This window comes from Rhipicephalus microplus, chromosome 9 (assembly GCF_043290135.1).
Source record: "Rhipicephalus microplus isolate Deutch F79 chromosome 9, USDA_Rmic, whole genome shotgun sequence".
Lineage (NCBI taxonomy): Eukaryota > Metazoa > Arthropoda > Arachnida > Ixodida > Ixodidae > Rhipicephalus > Rhipicephalus microplus.
In genome coordinates, this window is record NC_134708.1 from 83,417,174 (window position 1) to 83,441,424 (window position 24,251).

At 48.2% G+C, this 24,251-nt stretch overlaps 1 protein-coding gene across 2 annotated transcripts in view; it reads left to right on the forward strand.

The window, feature by feature from the left end:
- Positions 1-17,761, forward strand: part of LOC119163167 (regucalcin-like) — a 104,342-nt gene extending 86,581 nt beyond the window's left edge. For both annotated transcript variants that reach the window (XM_037415113.2, XM_075873999.1), the window contains exons 5-6: positions 5,517-5,663; positions 16,696-17,761. In XM_037415113.2, coding sequence (XP_037271010.2) covers positions 5,517-5,663; positions 16,696-16,889 — 341 coding nt within the window. In that variant the 3' untranslated portion in view covers positions 16,890-17,761. The remainder of the gene's footprint in view (positions 1-5,516; positions 5,664-16,695) is intronic.
- Positions 17,762-24,251: the final 6,490 nt, after the last annotated feature.

Consider the following 24,251-nt stretch of genomic DNA (forward strand, 5'->3'; position numbering starts at 1 on the left):
TCTGTTCATCCGGCATCTGTTTCTCCGTCTGTCCATCTGTCTAACCGCATGTGAGTCAATCCGCCAATCGGTGCGTCCATCTGCCTGCCCATTCATTCGTCTGTCTGTCTGCCTGTCTGCCTGTCCGTCTGTCCGTCTGTCTGTCTGTCTGTCTGTCTGTCTGTCTGTTCGTCCATCCGCCTATCTGTCCATCCGTCCATCCGACCGTCTGTCTGTCCGTCTATGCGACTTCTGTCTGTCTGACCATCCATATGTCCGTCCATCTGTCTGTCTGTCTGCCTGTCTGTCTGTCTGTCTGTCTGTCTGCCTGTCTGTCTGTCTGTCTGTCTGTCTGTCTGTCTGTCTGTCTGTCTGTCTGTCTGTCCATCCGTATGTCCACCCATCCACCCATCTGCCCATTCATCCGTCTGTTTTTGTCTCTCTCGGTCCACCCATTTGTCTGTTCACCCATCCGTCGGTCTGTCTGTCTGTCCATCCGTCTGTCGGTCTGTCCGTCTATTCGTCTGTCCGTCTGTCCGCCCATATGTCCTTCTGTCACCCTGCTGTGATGGTCTAGTGGCTAAGGTACTTGGCTGCTGACCCGCAGATCATGAGATCAAATGCCCGTGGTGGCGGCGGCTGCATTTTCGATGGAGGCGAAAATGCTGTAGGCCCATATGCCCAGATTTGGGTGCACCTTAAAGAACCCCAGGTGGTTGAAATTTCCGGAGGCCTCTACTGCGGCGTCTTTCATAATGATATGGTGGATTTGGGACATTAAACCTTCATCATCATCATCATCATCATAATCATCATCATCATCATAATCATCATCATCATCATCATCCTGACTACGTCCACTGCAGGGCAAAGGCCTCTCACATGTTCCGCCAGTAAACTCAGTCCTGTGCTTGCTGCTACCAATTTATACCCGCAAACTTCTTAACCTCGTCTGCCCACCTAACCTTCTGTCTCCCCCTAGTCCGTTTGCCTTCTCTGGGAATCCAGTTAGTTACCCTTAATGAACAGCGGTTATCCTGTCTACGCGCTACGTACATGGTTCATGTCCATTCACTCTTCTTGATTTTAACTATGATATCCTTAACCCCCGTTTGTTCCCTAATCCACTCTGCTCTCTTTTTGTCTCTTGAGGTTACACCTACCATTTTTCTTTTCATTGCTCGCTGCGTCGTCCTGAATTTCAGCTGAACCCTCTTTGTAAGTCTCCAGGTTTCCGCTCCACAGCTAAGTACCGGCAAGATAAAGCTGTTATGTACTTTCCCCTTGAGGGATTGTGGCAATCTACCCATCATAATGTGAGAGTGCTTGCCAAATGTGCTCCACCCTATTCTTATTCTTCTAGTTACTTCAATCTCGTGGCTCGGCTCCGCGGTTATTACCTGCCCTAAGTAGGCATAGTCTCTTACAACTTGAAGTGCACTAATACCTATCTCGAAGTGCTGCTCTCTTCTGAGGTTGTTGTACATTACTTTCGTTTTCTACAGACTAATTTTAAGGCCCACCTTTCTGCTCTCCTTGTCTAACTCCGTAATCATGAGTTGCAATTCACCCCTGAGTTACTCAGCAATGCAATGTCATCGGCGAAGTGCAGGTTACTAAGGTGTTATTCATTAACTCTTATCCCTAACTGTTCCCATTCTAGGATTCGGAAAACCTCCTGTAAGCACGCGGCAAATAGCATTGGGGATATTGTGTCCGTCTGCCTTACACCCTTCTTGATCGGTATTTTTTTGCTTACTTTGTGAAGCACTATGGTAACACTTGATCCCCTGTAGATTTCTTCCAGGATGTTTATATATACTGGAAGAAATCTACAAGGGATCAACCCCTCATATCAATCAAAATCACGTCTGTCTGTCTGTCTGTCTGTCTGTCCATCCACCTGTCTGTCATTCGGTACGTCTGCCCATCCCTCCGTCCATCTGTCGGTCCGTCCATCTGTCTGTCTGTCTGTCTGTCTGTCTGTCTGTCTGTCCGTCTGTCTGTTCGTGCGTCTGTATGTATGTATGCATGCATGTATGTATGTATGTATGTATGTATGTATGTATGTATGTATGTATGTATGTATGTGTGTATGTATGTATGTATGTATGTATGTATGTATGTATGTATGTATGTATGTATGTCTTCTGGTCCGTCTGTCTGTCCGCCCATCCGTGGGCCATGTATTGAGCCCTCCGGGTACTAGGGGTGGCTCAACGGACTCGGCGAGTGCCCTAACGCCATCTAGTGAAACATTCTTGTACTAGATAGTACTAGAATACCCCCAGCGCCACCTAGTGAATACTCCGAGATGTAGAGGTGCTTACTACGACGTACGTGTCACTAACCCCCACCCTAAGGGGCTTCACCCCTAAAACTCGATATACTCACCTTTGTGCTCTTATGCAGTAATATTACAACGTTTTTGTAATAATGATAACTAAGTGGGAACCACAAACAAAAGATAAAATTTATAAGTTCCAAATTTATTCGCACAGTACATCTTTTTAGGCCTGAAAACACGCGAAATTGAAAGCGATCTCGAAACTTCGCTGTCATCCGGAATACTCGGTTGTGGAGAGTGCATCAACTGTCTGCGCAGCTTCTCACGCCGACAATTCCACAGACTCCATTTTTGGCTATCTTTCGACGTTCCATTGATTGAGGGGATCCCCCTGAACCTCAATTAATCAGCCCATACGGCTGCTCGTAGTTTTGCTGACGACACTGCCTTGGTATAGCGCGACTTTTCCTTCAGGTACAGGGACGCCTATAGTACGTGCAATGAAATTACTTATTTCTTTTACTTTAAATGAATATACTTAGAGCATCGACACACCAAGCTAAGCGAGCCGCACGCCTTCACTCTCAGATTCCTGCAAACTCCTGCCCTATAACCCAGTGTATCCCTTAGTAGCGTTTATACGGACATTTACCCGAATCAGTCATTAACGCGATAGCGCTAAAGAGCCCGTTTCGCATATATACCTATGTTGGCGTCGTTGGTTGTAGGCGAAACATTGTCATCTTATGCTTGACTGAAAAATCGAGAACGATGCATATAAAATACCATAAAAAAACCTGAAGCAGAGTGGGGACTGAACCAGGGTTGTTGGTGTCTGAGTGGGGATCGAACCCAGGTAGTTTGCGTGGCAAGCAGATGTTCTACCACAGGGTTATTCCTCTTTTTTCTTATTTCATGGTATTTAACAAAGTATCTGCGTAATAAAGACAAAATCAAGCAAACAAAAGTACAATCAAATGGCGATATTAGGCGCTCAAGCGTTACTCATAAACATTCAATGGCTAACACAGCGTGAGTTCTTCACATCGAGAGTTCTTCACATAGTGCTATGCAAACAAGAAAGGGGTGAGGTCAAACAGCTCTCTAAAATGAAGTACCAGTCTGGCCTGAAGTCTAGCTCGTCATGAATGTTTTTGAGGTGGATAGAAATTTGAATAAAGTGTGTGCTTGGAGGGGTGGTGGGTTCTGCATTGCGGTCTTGCATTCGTGTCTTCCATAAGCTGTACATACCCATGAGGAAAAACGTATCATATGGCACGTCATCAAGCATTGCTGGTAGAAGATAACGTTTTGTGTAAGAATTAATGACAAAACGTTTTTCTAGTGCTCGCTAAAGGAGATCCCAAAACAGTATGGCATCTTTGCCGGCTAACAAATCAATGTTCAATTGTTTTCGGCACATCACCTAGATGACAGTTAACATACAGAATAAAAATAACCTTTCTTTTTAACCATGCGTTTACCGCCAATGTTTCAGATTGGAGTTTATAGAAGAATGTTTTTGAATTCGGTGGAGTGTACATTGTGCGCACTCGCTTAAGCATATTGTGGCCTGGAAGATTAGAGTAGAGTGAGCGGTACAACGGAGGTGGGAAGAGTGTACTCAGTAGATCCTTATACAGCTCCTTCCACGATACTGTGTACAGGTATTCTACAGAAAAGCGAGCTTTAAGAAACTGAACTTCGAGGTAAACTTCCTGCGTGAATCCCCACAAGCATGGGCGTTCGGAGAAGTTTGATGTAAACAATTAAATCTGGTAAGCAATCCGCAAGTGTAACCTGCAAGAAGGAACGGATTACAGAATGGGAATTGTCTCGAAAAAAAAGAAGAATCGGGACACTATTTGCCATAGATAAAAGTCTTTTAATCCAATTTTATCATCACTAACTGGCTTGAATATATTATCACGACGCATGGGCTCAAAAGTCAAAGACCATATGAAAGTAGCGAAAATCTGAAGAAAGCATTGTATATAAAAGCTTGTGCAATGAATAAGTTGCAATACATAGTAAAGCTTTGTTGATAAGAAAGTAATGCAAGCTTCAGGGACGCATTGCTTCCAGTAATGCGCACTGAATCAACATGCATGCAGTGGTACACCAAGGTATGTTGGAAGAGTTCTTGTCCAATTAATCCCTGCGAAGTGGTTTGGTGTGTTACCCCACAAGTCAAACCACAGTCCTAAACTCTTAGAGGCATTGAAAAGTTTGGCGCAGTATCAGGAGCTCCTTTTGAAGGGTCATTCCTATGCATGTGAGAGTAGGGAAAAGAACTTCCTCTGCTTGAAAACGCAGTGAAAGTAGCTTTCATCCTCCACAAACACGCGCGTTCTGTATATATCCTTCACAATGAAACATGAAATATTGCATAATAATGCATGGTACAAGCGTCTCTTGCCAACGGGCGTCAGAATGGGCGATTATCATGATGGCTCCGTGATTGAAAGCCGGTACCCCACTACAAAAGGCACACACACTACTGCGCATATTCCCTCAAGGCGACGAATAGTGGGTGCATAGCAAAGTCGAAAAGGTTTCATGCACGAAGTGATTGAAATACGCATTAGGAACAGAATGTCGCTTCAACTCCTAAGGGCGAAGCTTTAGGGTCCTCTAATTGTTTGCGTGGCATGTGGCGAGGCTGCTACATTGCCTTTAGTGCTCTGAGGGCGTGGGTCACCGAGCCTTAAGTTTGCCAAGGAAAAGTGGGGTGCAATCCAGCGAAGTACCGTCTGTGAAAACCTAATCTTGACCTGTGATCTTGTGATGACACCTGTGATCGGGCCGGCAGGTCTCGACGCGGGATTAGCCGTGTGAGCATTTGATCGCGTCTGGCAGGATCCAACGAAAGTTTATTCACTCACTATCTCACTCACTCAATCGCTCACTTTTTCACTTACTCACTCAATCAATCACTATCTCACACCCTCAATCACTCACCAATTTGATCGCTCGCTCGCTCACTCCATGGATGACTCACTCAGTCGCTCACTCGCTCACCTGTTCGCTCACTCTTCGCTCTCTTATTCACTCACTCATTTCCATCAAATGTCAGCTTCATGTGATGTTGATTATGGAATATCCCCGCCGGATGCTTTGTCCTTCGACTAGCGCAATTCGCAAAGGAGTGATCGAGTGAGATTTTTTTTAATGTGCGATCGTACTATTATGTGTTCATTGTTTCCAGCTTGAAGCTGTCTAAGCTCGCAACCATCCTTTGTCCATTCAGGAAACCGGCGAGTGCTGGTCGACTTCAACAAGAAGCCCGGATTTCAGGAGCTGGGTCTACCGGATGGCATGACCATCGACGTGAATGATAAGATCTGGATTGCGTGCTTCGAAGGCAGCACCGTTATCCAGATTGACCCTGAGACTGGTGAGATATTGTTTTCGACTGTGCAGTTGATGAATCATGGCTGCTCGCTTTTTTGCTAGGTGCATAGACTGTACGGCTTTGCAAGTTATTTTTGGCAATGAAAGGAAAGTTATGAGGGTGGAGCTTTTAGGCAGACAAGCAGACAGATGGACGGGAGGACGGACCAACAGACAGACAGATAGAACGGACGGATGGATGGATGGGTGGATTGACACATGGACGGGTGGACGCATGGACGCAGGAATGGACAGACGAACGCATGGACGAACGTAGCAACGGGCGCACAGATGGACGCGCTGAGGCACGGACGAACGGATGGATGGATCCGCGTATGGGCTGACGAACGCTTCGCCCCACTAATCATTCACTCCATAATATGCTGTAATTTTTTTTCGCGTATACTGCTACGCGGAGTAGTCCTGCCTGGTATGCGTCTCATACCACTGTGGAAAGTGGTGGCTACGCGCGGACAGCCTTCCATACCGACGCAATAGGCGCTGAGCCATGCTCCCAATCAGGGCTGCAGAAGTTATGTCTTTTCCTTTCCTCAACTTCTCTTTCTTTTTACCGACGCATACGCCGCCTATATATCCAATATATATATCCATATAATATATAATAATAATATATATATAATAATAATATATATATAATAATAATAGAAATAATATATAATAATATATATCCAAATGAATGTTCGTTTAAGCTGCATTAAAAAGACCAAAAACTTTCTCTGACCTTTAAGCACGCTTCTTTTATCTGTAAAACTGAAGAGAGGCTTTTCTTACCCTTGAAAAAAACTTGAGAACTCGCTTTTAGTTTCGAAGTTAGGAGCTGCTAAATGAGGTGACCGGAACTTTTTTTTTGGGGTACAACGCTGGCTATATTGAAACCGTCAATATAATTCCGTATTTACTTTCCTCTTCAGGCCATGTGGCCTATGTGAAGCCTGATACTACACTGTCGTTACTACTACTATTCTACTGCAAATACTAATACTGTATACTGCACTTTTTTTCATACCTCATCCCATCTGTAGAGCAGCAGGCTATAGAGTGCACTAACTCCGGCCAACCTCTGTACCTTCTAACAAATTCTCACCGCGTCTGTCTCTCTCAGTGTGAAAACAATATTCACAGCATTAACCTTTCATCATTTGCAACTGTAAGCAGCCATCGTCACTGCGAGTTTTCCCGTTCAAATATTTGTTCAGGCAGCTTTGCCGAAGAACTTGGAGAACGCTTGAGCTTCTCCTTCAAGAGTAAAATGCGACAGCGCAATTGGGCGCCGTGCGTGCACCATCTCCTCAATTTCTAGAGCTAGCTTAAGCTTTTCGGTGGTTTTCTTAACCGTGGCGCAATCAAATGAGTGTATGGGCACGTAACATTGGCCGTTTCAAACTATCCTAGAATGTCTGTTGCTCGTACAGTTGCGAAGAGCCCACTGCACCGTCATTGTTCCTTTTACGAAACAGCGGGAGGCCTACAGCCCGTTCATAAGGCAGCACGCAAACATATACAGTTGGTCGCTTTGCTCATGGTTTTGCTCTTGGTGGCCATCGATGAGTATGTCTGAGCGCTTTGTAAAGAGTGAGCCTTTCAAACATCCTCTCGTTACGCGGTTGACGCGTTCTGACGGCCTAACTTGATTCTATTCTTCTGCCCCGCCGCGGTGCTCTAGTGGCTAAGGTACTCGGCTGCTGACCCGCAGGTCACGGGTTCGAATCCCGGCTGCGGCGGCTGCATTTCCGATGGAGGCGGAAATGTTGTAGGCCCGTGTGCTCAGATTTGGGTGCACGTTAAAGAACCCCAGGTGGTCAAAATTTCCGGAGCCCTCCACTACGGCGTCTCTCATAATCATATGGTGGTTTTGAGACGTTAAACCCCACATATCTATCTGATTCTATTCTTCTCCTACGCAATATTGCATGCGTTGCAGAGAGTCCTTCCACTACGTGACATTTTTATACTGTTTGTTTTTAATGTCGTTTCAAGCAATGCAGCTTTGCAATAAAAGCTCAAGCCGAAGAACCGAAGATTTTTCATGCTCATTTTGTTTGCATCTTTCTCAATTCGCTTCTCACGGACAGCGCTCATATTTCGTTCGCAACTAATGGCGCCGACGCCTGCGCCAGAATTTTTGCGAGACAACTCTTTGTCACTCTCGCGTTATTAAAACACGTCAATACCGCGACTGGGCTGCTGTCTTTTCAGGGTGCTGGAGGCGCTTGGGACTAATACGAATACTACGACGACGTTGGTGACAATGACAGCACAGCTATAGATATACGACAACGTCTCTGTAAAAAAAATACAAGAAACTTAAATCTGGGACTTCATGCTATTGTCTATGTGACTTCAGTCTGGGGTTTCAAAAATGAAACTTTAATCTGCAATTTCACTTCTCTTAGTAAACCTGTAAAATATTTGGCAACTTTAAAAGCCGACCCGAACGTGGGAACTTACGTCGACGTTTATTGACGTTCGCATGAGCTCAGAACTTGGCTACTTCATTCCGGGCAGTTCATGCTGACATGCTCCCTGGGCAAAGTTCGTCTCCTTTTTTTTCTGAAAACATAAACCCGGGGAGTTAAACATTTTCCCGGCTATGCGTGGTGTCTTGTCTGTGTGGTTAGACACTTGCGGTATCGCATTTCCCAAAGAGGCTCTGTATACGTGTTCTTGCTTCTGTTTCGTCGAGATGGCTTTGAGGTTTCTTCGATCGACCTTCTACTTCTTCTCGTGCTGGCCCTTCATCGGCCGAAACTTCTCTCGTCATTGGGCGGGGACCATGAAGACTTCTTTTCTGGCCAGCTCAATGATGTATGCGATCATGTCAACGGGCAATTTCAGCGCACACTGCTTCGATGGTTTCAGAAACTGGTGAATCTTGCCGAAATGGTCCAACGAATGTCCACGCTTTTAGATTTTACTTGCTCAGAAAGCAGTTCAGTAGCCTTGGCTTCGATTGTCGCAGTACATGGTGAAGTTGCGTTAGTTTGGTTGCGCAACAAGATACTCTCTCGAATCTCCTGGATGCCAGCACACTCCTACTTGTGCAGCCAATCCTATGCTCTCCGTGCCTTGGACAACTCATTCAGGCAATTTCTCTGGCCACCCGATTGTTTCTGACTTGTGGCTAGTCTGGATCAGCGGGCTCGCCACTGCGCGCTCTGGTCGTTTGGTTCATCCCTCCAATTCAGCATGGAGTTGTTTCTCGAACAACTCCTGTATCTTGAGCAGCAGGGGGAATTCGGTCTATAGCTCCTCTTTCTACGCAACCGACCACCTGCTCACCTCGTCCAACTCCCGAGTCAACTTTTTTTGCTTTCGACTCGTACTCCTTCGCAATGTGTGCCTGCTCAGCTGATCTTATGACGTTGTCAAGCTCATCTTCAATGTTATCATGCAAAGTTCGTTTCTCAAAGGGCAGGCGTTGAAGCCGCTTCATTATGGTTGCATGAAGCCTATGCTGCCGCTAACAAGAACTTTGCTTCTCGCTCAACTTCGATCGCAGCACAGTCATTTTGCATTTAGTCTAAGTAGCCGGCTCAACCACGTTTCTAGAACTCCTGGCTCATTCACATTTCTGTCCTGGATAAATCGCCTATGGTTAGCATGGCTGCCAGGCGGCCGGCTCCGACTTTTTTAAGTACGAACACGATCTCCAAATTGGTTCTCAAGGCACTGGAGTGCTCCTTTTGATTTCTCTCCATTCTGTACCGTTTGTTTTATCTAGCTGGGTAGTCATGTCTACGAATGTGGAGTCAAGTGTCTGCGATGATAATTGGAAACGATGCTTCCTTGAAACATTTACTAGAACTTTTACATCGTAGGCAGTGCTTTCTTGTTTCCAGGTCTACAGATTTCACTATTCAAGTTGACGTCTTCACGTGGCTTTCATCTTAGCTTACCTGGGTCGCATATACTAAACGCGTGACAACTTCTGCTTCTGGAGTGCGCTGTTTTTCTCCTGCAAGCCCTTGCGCGGCGAATTTCGCTGGTTCACCGAAAGGAACGCATGTTGGCAGAGAGAAGTTCCTTCTCTGGTCGTGGCGAGGGTGGTATGCCCATACCTAAGACTCCGTCAAATGCTGCATCGATTTATTAAAATCGCTGCTTGAATTCCTTGGAATAGTAGAAATTTCGTAAGGGAGCAATGGCGCTGCAGTCGCGATGCGAAAGTGAGGAATCTTGTCTTTAGAATGAGGCACCACATCGTGTTCTTTCTTCTCCCCATTGTCACTGATTTCGAGGCCCTCCACTTCCACAGAGATAAATTGAAAGATACGATCAAGTTACCTGGCATGCTGCACGTTGCCGGTGGAACTTGCAGCATGTCTTGTGCGAGATCTGTGGTATGCTGCGATGATGTCATGTGGGGGACATAGCACTGCGCGAAGTGGTCGAAGTCAGCGAAGTTCCAAAGGCATCACACACTTGGTTGACATTTTTGGGCGCTGAGAGATGGTTGTCAATGGTCTTCTGAATGCCAGCAATTCACTGCCGTGGTGGTCTAGTGCTTATGTAGTTGCACTTCCGACCCAGAGGTCGTGCTATCAAATCAAGACCACGACCACCGAACTTTGGTCGAGACCAAAATTTTGTAGGCCCCGGGGCGGAAACCAAGGTGGAAGTTAAATAACCCCATAAGGGTCGAAATTTTTAAAGCCCTCTAGTACGGCGTCTCTCCTAATCAATTCGTGGTTTTTGTTTGTGAATTAATAATAATATTATTACCATAATATTGATAGTATTATTATTATTAATAATTGCATAATATTATTAATAATGTTAAGGCGTTTACTAGCCGTCAACGAGCGAGAATATGTAATGGCGACAGTCACAGCCAAGCACGGGCTCCCAGCGCGAGCGGCGTCCTTGTTGGGTAGCCCCACTAGAAGGTACTAAGGAGTTCGACCCATTTCAGCGTTCGGAGGCTTCGCTACAATTACCCCGGGGTCGAAGAGGGAGCCGCCTGGCGACCTAACAGCTCGTTACTATGAGCGGGTCATAATAAGCCTTCAGGCGCTCTACGTTGACGATGTCTCGCCCACGGCGGCGCATGTCCGAAGATTGTTCAACGGGTTCGATGAGATAGTTGACGGGTGAGGTGCGCTCGATGACACGGTAGGGGCCTTCGTATTTGGGACGTAGCTTGGAAGAGGGGCCAGCTGCAGATGTCGGGATCGAGAGCCATACAAGCGCACCAGGAAGGAACGTGGGCTCAGAAGTGGTGGAGCCATCACGAATACTCTTCTGCCGCTCTTGCTCTTGCGTTGTAAAAGTCTTGGCAAGCTCGCGACACTCTTGAGCAAGCCTGGCTGTCTCGGAAATCGGTGTACACTCAGATGGATCCGGCGTGTACGGGAGTATCGTGTCCATGGTGTGCGACGGGTGCCTTCCGTACAGCAAGTAGAAAGGTGAAAAACCAGTCGTGCTCTGAGGGGCGGTGTTGTAGGCGTAGGTGACGAAGGGCAGTATATTATCCCAATTAGTGTGGTTGGCAGCGACGTACATAGAAAGCATGTCGCCGAGGGTGCGGTTAAAGCGTTCGGTGAGGCCATTCGTCTGTGGGTGGTAAGCAGTAGTTTTGCGGTGGACAGAATGGCACTCCGTCAGAATGGCTTCGACGACTTCCGACAAGAAGACACGGCCTCGATCGCTGAGAAGCTCTTGGGGTGGTCCGTGGCGCAGTATAAATCGATGCAGCAGGAAGGACGCAACATCGCGCGCAGTAGCCGCAGGGAGAGCGGCGGTTTCGGCGTATCGCGTTAAATGATCAACGGCAACGATGGCCCAACGGTTACCAGCCGACGTCAGAGGAAGTGGTCCGTACAAATCGATACCTACGCGCCCAAAGGGACGGTCAGGGCAAGGTAACGGTTGCAGACCGGCGTGCGACATGTGGGCTGACGGTTTACGGCGTTGGCAAGTGAGGCAAGAGCGAACGAACTGCTGCACATAGCGGTACATGCCGCGCCAAAAGTAGCGTTGTCGAATGCGATGGTAGGTCTTGAATACCCCAGAGTGCGCGCATTGCGGATCTGAATGGAAGGATTCACATATTTCTGACCGCAGACTGCGGGGTATCACGAGTAACCACTGCCGGCCGTCGGCGTCGTAATTGCGTCGGTGTAGAAGGCCGTCACGGATGGTGAAATGGCGAGCTTGACGACGCAAGGCACGCGTGGATGGCGTTGCGGATGGATCAGAGAGCATGTCGATGAGCGTGCCGATCCAATTATCCTTTCGCTGTTCGGTAGCGATGATGTCAACATCAATGGCAGAAACAGCAGCCGTGGATACTGAGCAGAGCACATCACCTTCAGGCAGAGGGGAGCGCGAGAGGGCGTCGGCGTCAGCATGCTGGCGTCCGTTGCGGTACAGCACGCGGATGTCGTAGTCTTGTAAGCGAAGAGCCCAACGGGCGAGACGGCCTGAGGGATCCTTCAATGAAGAAAGCCAGCATAGTGCATGATGGTCGGTGACGACATCGAATGGGCGACCATACAAATAAGGTCGAAACTTTGTAAGAGCCCAGACGATCGCCAGGCACTCTTTCTCCGTGACGGTGTAGTTTTTCTCGGCTCTCGTGAGCGTACGGCTTGCATATGCTACGACATATTCAGGGAATCCGGGTTTTCGCTGCGCCAGGACAGCGCCGAGGCCTACGCCGCTGGCGTCTGTGTGCACCTCCGTTGGGGCTGTAGGGTCGTAGTGGCGTAGAATGGGAGGCGACGTCAACAAATGGCGGAGCTTCGCGAACGCGTCGTCGCACTCGGATGACCATGAATTGAAGGGCCCGTTACTTCCAAGGAGCTTCGTCAGCGGTGATATGATCGTGGCAAAATTTCGTATGAAGCGTCGGAAGTAGGAGCACAGGCCCACGAAACTACGCAGTTCTTTGACAGATGCAGGTTTGGGGAATTCGGCCACGGCCTGAAGCTTGGCAGGATCAGGAAGAATGCCGTCTTTGGACACGACGTACCCCAGTATGGTGAGTTGCCGTGCTGCAAAGCGGCACTTTTTCAGATTTAGTTGCAAGCCGGCATTGCTCACACGTGCGAAAACTTCTTTCAGACGTTGTAGATGCGTGGAGAAATCCGGAGCAAAGACAATGACATCGTCGAGGTAACACAAGCACGTGTACCATTTCAAGTTGCGCAGAACGGTGTCCATCATGCGCTCAAAGGTCGCAGGTGCATTACATAGACCAAACGGCATGACGTTGAACTCGTACAAGCCGTCTGGCGTGATGAAGGCGGTCTTTGGTCGAGCGTCGTCAGCCAAGGGTACTTGCCAGTACCCCGAGCGCAGATCGAGAGAAGAAAAAAAATCGGCTCCATGAAGGCTGTCAATCGCGTCATCGATGCGTGGCAGTGGATAAACATCCTTGCGAGTGATCTTATTGAGCCGTCTGTAGTCCACACAGAACCGCACAGAACCGTCTTTCTTCGCAACAAGAACAACAGGAGACGCCCATGGACTGTCCGAGGGCCGAATAACATCGCGTCGGAGCATATCGTCAACCTGATCATTAATTACTCGACGTTCAGCAGGCGACACGCGATATGGACGTTGCCGTAAAGGTGGATGGGCACCAGTGTCGATGCGATGCGTAACAACGGACGTGCGACCGAGAGAACTTCGCCCGACATCGAAAGAAGAACGATATTCTTGCAACAGGTCCAGAAGTTGGGAACGCTGTACGGCCGTAAGGTTGTCAGCGATGGAGGGGCCAAATACATCAGCAGATGACGAATCAGAAGTGGAAACAGCATTGATGGTACACGACCTGGGACCGCGCGTGTCATCGGGTACGTCCAGGACTTGTGCGTCGTCGACTGGTTCCACTCTGCCGAGACATTCCCCTCGAAGCAAGGTAACAGCATACGGGGACGGGTTGGTTACAAAAATAGCAGTGTTGCCCTGGTTGACCTGCACGGTCGCGAAAGGTACTAGCAACCCTCTCCTGCTGCAAGCGCGGTCAGATGGCGAAACAAGTCCAATGGTGTCGGAGAGACCAGCGCAGTAGACAGACACAGCCGTCGTCGAGTTTGGAGGCACTGTTGTATCGTCTTTCGTTAGAATCTTGCTCAGTGTCGGGGGACTGTCTTCTGGCGTCAAATGCGAGAAGGGTGAGAGCTCAATTTCGGCGGCGGCACAATGGATGACGGCGTCATGGCGGGAGAGAAAGTCCCACCCCAGGATGACGTCATGAGAGCATGCCTGAATGACGATGAACTGGGCGACATACAGAACGTCGTGGATGACAACGCGAGCTGTGCACCCTGCTGTAGGATAAATGCGGTGCAAACTTGCAGTACGGAGGGATAACCCAGAAAGTGGCGTCGTCACTTTTCGAAGTAAGCGGCAGAGTTTTTCGTCCATAACTGATACGGCAGCTCCAGTGTCAATAAGCGCCGATGCACAAACACCGTCCACAAACACGTCAATGACATTCGAGGGGCTGCTCTGAGGGCTTTCACATTGCGATAGCGTCGCAGTCCTTGCCTCGGGGACTGCGACGACTAGTTTTCCCGCTCATGAGCTGCCACACTTGGCCGCATGGGGGACAGGGAACGACGTCGTGGAGACGGCGATCGTCGAGATGGACCTGGGCGAGATCGAGGTGGCATAGACGGCGGTTCTTCGCGATAAGGACGGCTGAGTTGGCCAGCAACAGGTGAAGAAATTGGAGCCGGCTGTACGCGATGGCAATAACGGGCCACGTGACCGGCGTAACCGCACGCAAAGCAGATGGGCCGGTTGTCGGGTGTGCGCCATCTGTTCACCGGGGTAGGTCTCACCCACGTCGCAAGGGCTGATGGACGGAACGGTGGCTGCATGGTGGACTGAAGCTGAGGCTGAGGGGTTACGTCAACATACGTAGCGGGAACACCCGCTGCAAAGGACGGAGGTCGAGCGCCAGCTTCGGCGTAAGTCAGAGGAGCGGTTGCTGGAACGACTTGGGGCGGCCTGGCGACCACTTGCGCGTAACTCAGGGGCGCAGGAGCCGGAGGCTGTGGGGGGTGGTACGCAGGCATTACCTCCGCTATTTCCTGTTCAATCGCTCGACGGATGGGAGGGAGAAGGGTAGTAGGCGATTGTTGAACAGTCGGTTGGTGGGCGAAGGGCAGGAGCGAGAACTGACGTGCGATTTCCTCACGGATGAAGGACTTTAGTTCTGCCATCAACGCCACTTGGTCACAACTGGCCTCCAAGCCAGCAAGCGTTGCAGCTCGTGGTGGGGAGCGTCGGGTCATCGAACGCTGCCGGCGGAGCTCCTCGTAGCTCTGGCACAGTGTGATGACCTCAGCCACTGTGCCGGGGTTTTTTGCGAGCAGCATCGTGAAGGCATCATCGTCAATGCCTTTCATGATGTTCCGGATCTTTTCAGACTCGGACATGGTGGGATTAGATTTGTTGGATAGGTCCAGGACGTCTTCAATATAGCTCGTGAATGACTCACCAGCCTCCTGAGCACGTTCACGCAAGCGCTGCTCGGCTTGCAGCTTGCGAACAGCAGGGCGGCCGAAGACGTTGATGATTGCGGTCTTGAAATCGGACCAGGTGGCAAAATCGGACGCGTGGTTGTTATACCACAAACTGGCAACACCCGTAAGGTAGAATACCAAGTTGGTCAGCTTGCCGTCCTCGTCCCATTTGTTGGGGACGCTCACGCGCTCGTAAATAGCGAGCCAGTCCTCCACGTCAGTGCCATCAGCGCCAGTGAAGATGGGTGGATCGCGGATTCTGGGGACACCGGGACAAGGGGGTGGCATTGGAGGAGGCGTTTGCTGAGAAGCGTCGTGGTACATAGTAGATGGCAGGGTACGTGATCGTAGCTCCAAAGGCATAGACAGGGATCGCAGCACTCTCCACCAAATTGTTAAGGCGTTTACTAGCCGTCAACGAGCGAGAATATGTAATGGCGACAGTCACAGCCAAGCACGGGCTCCCAGTGCGAGCGGCGTCCTTGTTGGGTAGCCCCACTAGAAGGTACTCAAGAGTTCGACCCATTTCAGCGTTCGGAGGCTTCGCTACAATAATTTTATTATTATTATTATTATTATTATTATTATTATTATTATTATTATTATTATTATTATTATTATTATTATTATTATTATTATTATTATTACGTAATACCAATGGTGATCTGTTTGCATCGCTTCCTTCAAAGATGGTGTAATGGTCAGTGACTAACCAACCCCACTTTGCTAGCCGCCAGTTCATACTTACAACTACTTTCGATTGCAGTGAGTAGGCAGCGTAGAGTCTTCCCCGAATTTAAATCTTCTAATGCTGATGATCTCTTCAATCATTTGATGCTACATTACAACAAATATTTGCTTCTGACTCATTCTTGTGAATTCCACTAGAATAGCTATGCATATGGCTTGACCTTAGTTCTCGAAGTGGTTCACATTGCTTTTTAATTGAAATACACATGCACGTGTTCTGAAGCAACAGCTGACAGCAAGTTCTTCATCGCTTGAGCTTTTGATATGCATGCTATAGGCAAAGTGCAAAGTATCAAGTCGTACATATGATATGCGATGGTTGCGAAAATGCTTGAGGATGCTGTACTTTGATTTATGTGCCCTGTAAGCAACCCTAGGTGGTTGAAATTTTCGAAGCCCTCCCCTATGGCATCTATCACAATCATATCTCGGTTATGGGACGTTCAACCCCGGCAACTAATAATTATGGTTAGGTATTCAAGCGTAGGCCGACAGTTTTGTATTAGGCAAGTAGCACTTTTTCATGCCTTCACCAGGGACGTAGACAATGGGGTGGCAGACCGGTCCCGTGCCCTCCCCCCAAAATTTTTTCGCCATGGCAGAGCGAAAAATGACCTTTTTAAGGGGGTGCCTTGCGCCCTCGAAAAAAAATTCGCTACGCTCGTGGCCTTCACAGGTTAGGACACTGTATTTACCTTGTGTCACTTGGGTTGCTAACAATATTTCGACGTCGCTGTGCCGTTAACATTCATTAGTATGTGGCTTTTTTTATTAATTCTGCAGCCACGATCCTGACCAAGATCGACTTTCCGGCCAAGTACACCACCTCATGCTGCTTCGGAGGAGAGAACTTCGACGTCCTTTACGTCACGACGGCCAGCTTTCGTCCAGACGCCAAGAGGCCCGAGGATGGCCGACTCTACAGGGTGACGGAGCTGGGCGCAAAGGGCAGGCCACCCTACGAGTTTGCCGGTTAGCCACGCCTTGCGTGATGCTGGCAGGAGAAAGTCAGAAGACGGGTCTTGTGATTGACAACGCAGCTTGAAATCACGGTGGCACATCCAGGCCGACGAAGTGCTACTTGTAACTACCATTATCTCACTATAAATTCGCAAAAAAGGCATGCGTATATACTTCACTTTCAAGGCAACTAATCCGTTCTTCACGACCTACAAACCCACCGTGGGGGAACAACACACGTCCTCCCGTGTGGCGTGGCCACGAACCAGCGTGCCATATGCTCCAACAAAGTTCCGGTACGAGTAACAGCAACAAAAACGACAGCTAATTCATGGTGTGCTCCACTTGAGAGGACGCGTTCACGTCGGGCAAGGTGCCCGTGATGCACGGAGCTTTTGGACCCATGTGCTGCTTTGCATGCTTCTCGTTGTTTCCTTTAGTGGGAAGAGAAGGAGTAGGAATCAACTTTAATAATAAAAAAACAGCAAGTTTAGCCGGCCGGGCCTTGGCCTCCAATGGGGGGCGTCAAGGCTCGACGCCACCTCACAGGCTTGCTCGGTCGCCCGTGTTTGGTCACCGAGATGGCGTTTTTTTTTTCATTTTCCACGGCTGCCCTTTAATATTTTGGTAAGAACCAGGATAACCGGCATCTCTATCTCCAAAATCAAAGCCTCCAAGACCAATAAATGTTCGCGACCTTGCCGCTAGGATGAAAGGTGCATGCGATGCGGCATTCTGAAAAAAGGGCAGATTGCGTGCAACGTCATGTGAGTGCATCCGAAGGCTTGAATCGCTGAAACTCTGAAGTAGCTTTTGCGGAACCTGCTTAGCTGGCAAAGCTATGTCCTGAACCAACTATTAACTTTGTGAAATGTTCTGTGGTTGTGTAGTCGGGACGGCATTATGCTCTCCCATAGTAGAGTACTTTCTACTCTAAATCGTTAAACACTTTTTCCAAACACACTTTGTGGATTATCGATTTCCCGAGTACAATGACATAATGTGCACAATAAACGAAGGGAATTGCACCTTGTAAAACAATACGCGTAAGGAACGTGATCGCATTGTAGTGCTTGTACGTAGAACAGGGGTATCAAACTCATTCCAGCCAGCAGCCCGCATACACAACATGCAGTCCCGCAAGTGACGGGGCAATGCGAGCGAGGTGTTAAATAATATGACAGCTAACGTCGACGTTTGCAAGGAAGCACTCCCCCTATATCATATAGGGCTGAATTTCAAACGAGATTTGGTGTCAGGATTTGAGGAACGTCGATACCAATCTGCAGAATGACTGAGATCAACGCCGATTTGGAAATGTGGAGTTTCGTTCCACGCCCTTGTCTCCACGCGTGTGGCATAAGAGATTGCCTATAGCGAAAAGAATGTTTGATACCGGTCATAACTGTGTAGCTCGTAAGCTCTCACACTTATTAAGAAACATTGAAAAGAAATGCGAGACAAAGACAGACATGTGCAAGCCGCGAAGCGCTGGCGTATTCTTCGAGGACCACGTGTTTTTGACCCTTGATGTAGTCAATATGAATGGCAGACGGGACGCTGCCTCTATTTGCGCCTACGTGAGCACCGCAACGCGCTTAAGTCTTCACCAACTTTGCGCTTGTCCACCCATTGCGTAAAGTGTGGCTGAACACTTACAAAGATACTTAAGCCGTGGGTAGTGTGTCCGAGATGTATGTATGTAGTAGTAGTAGTAGTAGTAGTAGTAGTAGTAGTAGTAGTAGTAGTAGTAGTAGTAGTAGTAGTAGTAGTAGTAGTAGTAGTAGTAGTAGTAGTAGTAGTAGTTGTTGTTGTTGTTGTTGTTGTTGTTGTTGTTGTTGTTGTTGTTGTTGTTGTTGTTGTTGTTGTTGTTGTTGTTGTTGTTGTTGTTGGCCACCGCCACGGCTGGACTAGAGGAGTGGCACTTGCGCACTCTTGAATTGAGAAGAAAACCCGCGCACGTTAATCATAAGTAAAAAGATAATTGTTTCTGATTCGCTAACCTACTTAGACGAGTATCGCTGGCTTAATCTCCAGTAAATGTTGCCTTGAATTTGATTACTAATGAAAATAAAACTAGTAACAGAAAGACGCGCTTTGAGATATCTGTCCTGAAAAGGTAGACACGACGAACTCGCTGGGCGTAACCTTCTTGGTTTTAGCAAGGTTGTGTCGGTCTGTGACGGACGAGCGAAACTTGTCTTTCGGCCGGCCTGGTATTGGTAGGCTCATGTATTGGTACGTCGGCAGAAATGCCCTGCCAACATGTAAATACTTGAAATGTACGTATTCATGTTTTATTTGTGCCCCCTCTTTATTTTGCAATATTTCTTGTGGATGTGTTTGTGTGAATCATCGAATGTAGATGTTTTTTCAACGTCATCTCATATCCATGTTCATGTTAATGACGTCTGTTTTGTCATCATCGTTATTGTATCTCTAAGAAGAAAATGTTCAGTTGAATGTTATTGACGTTTGTGACAATAAAATTTTCTAAACAGGTTGGGCAGCAGTGCCATGAACCAGCGGCGGTGAAAGCTGGAAACTAGTCGCGAAGCGCAGGTCGTAGTGCGTGCGTGCCGCTCCTCAAGTCTGGCCGTGCCACCTCTCGGTTAGTCCTTCAAATGTCCGCTCGATGGCGGTACTTCTATGTGATGAATATATGATGAAAAGTTGCGAGATGACGGTACTTGTAGTGTTCACTAGATGAACGGTTGTATGAACAGACGGACGGATGGACAGACAGATGCACGGATGGACCGATGGATGGACGCGTGGACGGACGAACGCAGAGACGGACGCACGTATCGATGCACGGACAGATAAACAGACGCACAGACCAACGGACGCACGGAAGAACAGACGAACGCATGGAAGGACCTGCAAACGGACGCATGGATGGACGCACAAGTGGTCGCACAGACGGACGCACGGATAGACGGAAGCAAGAACGAACGGTCGGAGGCGCGGACGGAGTGATGGATGCTTCACCCCACTCCTCATCATGCACTCCGTGGATATTCAGTAATTTTTCGTACACTTGTCATGACATGAGGACTGAGGATATAGCCTTTTTTATACAACGAAGAAGACTGTTATTTCTGTCAGTTCACCCTTTGTACCACAGAAAAAAAATTCCGCCATATCCACGAAGCGAATGATGATGAGTGGGCGAAGCTCCGGAGGTAAACCTGGTAAACCATGAATCCTCTGTACATTTTGCCCACTCGATTTTATAACATCGCTCCCCCTAGCGTACGTCGCCGCACTAAATCGAACGATTGCCTTCAACCAATGACACGCGCCATATGTGACATCATTTCTATTTTATAAGATCTCGCGTCTTTCATCAACTACAAGTACCGCTTTCTAGTTTATAACATCTTGCATCTTTTCATCATCAGCTACAAGTACCACCATCTAGTAAACACTACAAGAACTAAACGAGAGGTGGCTACATACAGGAGACGGTACCGCCATCTAGTGAACACTGCAAGAACTAAACTAGAGGTGGCTACATACAGGGGACGGTACCGCCATCTAGTGAACACTGCAAGAACTAAACTAGAGGTGGCTACATACAGGCTACAGGGGACGCACAGCCCACGCCCTAAGGAGCTTCGCCCCTAAAATATTAATTTAGTTTTTCTACAACACTCGATTTCAGTTGACATTACCTCCTGTGACCTTTTTTCCCCTCGTGTTCACTTGTACGTATGTCATGTACGATTCAACCCAAGTTTCAGTCTGCCCTTGCTTGAGTCCCAATCTGTCTTTGTCCCATTTCTTTGCGCTGCCCCGTTGTTGGCGGCGGTGCGCAGAGGCTAGCGCGGAAATGGTGCTGCAAATACGTTGTTTTGACGTATCAAGATCCGTCCTTTCCCGGCGATGTACCGGTGTCCACACTCGTATCCCAGCACCTGATGCACAGCTGTGAAAAAAAACTGCGCTGTCCGCCTGTCCGTCTATCGGTGAATTCATCAGTCCCTCCGTGTCTCCATCCTCTACACTAGTCAACGACTTCAACATAGGCCTTATGGACCTTGAAGCTTAGCTTCGCGCAGTCGTCGTCATACACTTCGTTAAGGTGCGCGTGTTTTCTTAACTGCCTTTGATATTTGAGTAACATAATCTTTGTTATATTTCAAAATATTTCCAAAAAAGAACCAATTTCCTACTTTCCGGGTTTTTCTGAGCTTCTTTTATTGTTAGTATTTGCTTGCTTGCTCGGTTGCGTGTGGTAACACTGCGTTCATGACAGATTGAAATTTTAACTGCAATGCGTGGGATGTTCCTCACCTTGTATCGACAAGAACGTGGACGGAATAATTAAAACCGAAGGGCGTTTCTTCTCTCTACTTATCCTGTCCTTTGGCCCCACCTCGGTGGTGTAGTTATCTAAGGTACTCAGCTGTTGACCCGCAGGTTGCGGGATCGAATTCCGGCTGCGGCAGCTGCATTTTTGATGGAGGCGTAAATGCTGTAGGCCCGTGTGCTCAGATTTGGGTGCAAATTAAAGAACCCCAAGTGGTCGAAATTTTCGGAGCCCTCCACTACGGCGTCTGTCAAATTATATGGTGGTTTTGGCACGTCAAACGCCACATATCAATCAATCAAATCATTATTCTGTCCTTTTAGTGCGAAGAACTTTTGTTGCCCTGGCTGTTGTTGCTTTGTTTGATGTCTCTTTTAACGTTGGAAAAACCATGTACTATCAGCGTCAAATGAAACCTGAACAGTGAAAAATCATTCGCGATGGTGTAGTGCACACCGTACAGTTATTACCATTGACAGGCGTTCGCATCCTGTTCGGCAGTGCACATATTCCTGCCGGTGCATGGTGATAAGTGGACGACACAAACTATACCAACGAGAAGGCTTGCCGCTATTCGAGTTTCACTTGAAGCTGATAGTACACTGTCAGTTCTTACGAAAGAGAACGCGCGAACGCATGGCCTGCACGCTCTGGCGGCTGCTTGCAGCGCGTTCCAGCGGTGGTGAGAGCAACCACAAGCTGTTCCTGCGTCATCAGGTGGGAAGCAATACAACCAGTCATGGGTGATACGGAATCAGTGGTAAGATTGCAGCCCTCTCCTCCTCCAAGGCAAACACGCAAAAGGCTAGGCGACTACGGAAAAGACCGGACTCGGCCACTTGCAGAATCGCCTTGAAGGGAGAGACAATTGTGAAATCTGAACCCATCCAGATTTCATTTTCCCTATTGAACATTTTAGCCATCTTTGACGCATTCGTATTCTGGCAACGGAGCTGGTGGCGATCTTCGAAAGCAAAAAGGACTCCTGTTTATAGACTCCTCTTATACGCGAAGCTCTTTAGGGTGTGAGTCGTTCCCTAGTACTAATATAATGTAACAACCACTTCTAGTTAGGTTTAAGACTTACTTACCAAATAGCGTTGTGTATATGTTATACCTAAATGTGTGTGCGCGCGCTCGCGTGTGGGTGTGTGTGTGTGTGTGTGTGTGTGTGTGTGTGTGTGTGTGTGTGTGTGTGTGTGTGTGTGTGTGTGTGTGTGTGTGTGTGTGTGTGTGTGTGTGTGTGTGTGTGTGTGTGTGTGATTTTAAACGAAAAGAAGAGAAAACTGAGCCCCGTAACTGTCTCTCAGGGGGAGGACACCTCAACAGTATACCTCACGAGGGGTGGGGGTAAAGAAGGGATAAAAATGATTGGATTAAAAGGTAAAGAGATAGAGAGGAAGTAGACAGCGAGGCGCAGGGACAGCGAACGACAGAAATTGACAGAAGTGAAGAGGAGATACGAAAGATTGACATGGTCGCAGGAGTCCGAGGACAGGGCAACACTCGGCGAGAGCTCTTGTCGGCATCAGAAGCTGGCGTAGGGCGAGCCCAGTCGGCAAGAGCTGCGCTGTCGTCGAAGATCGCGGGGGCACGACCGGTCGGCACGTAATCCAGAGAGCGAGTGACCTACATGCCTTGGAAATAATATACCGAGATGATGTTAGTGCTTTTCGTATAATACAAAATCCACAGCCTTCACAGAGTGTGTGATGATGAGTGGGCCGAAGCGTCCGTCCGTCCGTACAATGCATGCTCTACTGACACACAGACACACGGATAGATGAACGGACGGATGGACCGATAGACAGACGGACGGACGGACGGACAGACGGACAGATGGATTGACGAACAGACAGAGACAGACAGACAGAACCATGTCATTGCTTGGAACTCCTTGCGAAGAAAAATTTTTATATGAATGTCATGTAGCAGAGGAGTCTCCTTTAACGCATGTGAAGTTGCGTCCCAGTAGGATAGAACAGCGTGCGTCACATCTTTAGACGCGAATTTCACAACGAATATAGTTTTAAGACCCACAAATTAGCTCTCAAACACATTGAATTATAAGCTATGGCAAAATCGTCAGCAAAGTGAAAAGCTGTGAACTGGTTTGCAAAAGGCGGTACTTCGTAACTCTACTTGTAGTAGGCATTCAGCGATTGTTTTGAACGGCCTGTGCAACTCGGACAGATACTGCTGTCTTTACAACATAGTTGAGGTGTCCAGTGAAAAACGAAGCCACGCAAGCGATTGAGAATACGATGCCAATGGAGGCCGGTTAGGCTAATGCGTACTTCTTTTGAAGGCGCAGGTCAATTGTCCCCTGACCGACGGGAGGCTGACCAGGGTCGTGGAGTCATTTGTTCGTCGTATACACTTCGGCTAAGAAAAGATTTCATCAACCGTATGGTAATCTCACGATACCATATTCTCGACTTGTTACTCCCCTACCCTTTACTATGATGTGCCAACGTCATTTACCGGGTCTGTACCGCTATATACTTATTTCATTGCTGTCTTATCACCGGACCAGTGGCGATGTTTAGTAGTCGGCGCTGAGTATGGAAGGCGTTGTGGGTTCTAATAACAGAAGACGGTTGAGTCATACCGCCATCCCAACGTGACCCACCGCTGGTGGAGTCGGTATGAGCGCCCACGCTGTGTCTCAAAGTGGTGGTCAATGGTCCGGGGCCAGAGGAGCGATCCCGTGTCTGCCCGAGGGCTGCTCGCTCGAATGCCAGCCACTCGAGTCGGAAAAGTCTTCGATGGTTATTTGGATTGTAGAAACGATCGACGTATGCATCAGTTCATGTCAAACATGATCGGGATCGTTGCTCCCCTACAAGTATCTTTGCGTCGGCTCTCGCTTCGCCGAGGTGCTGTGCGGCGGGACCTGCAAGGGCCAGCCTCCACACCACTCCTGCCTTCATCTGGAACTTCTTATGTTCGTGTATTCGGTTTTTGCGGAGAGATACTAGAGTAAAGATTTTGCTGCTGAGATATACAACTTCTTTTAAAGCTTGAATATTAAGTTGATTAACGTAACGTTTTCAGCCAGAAG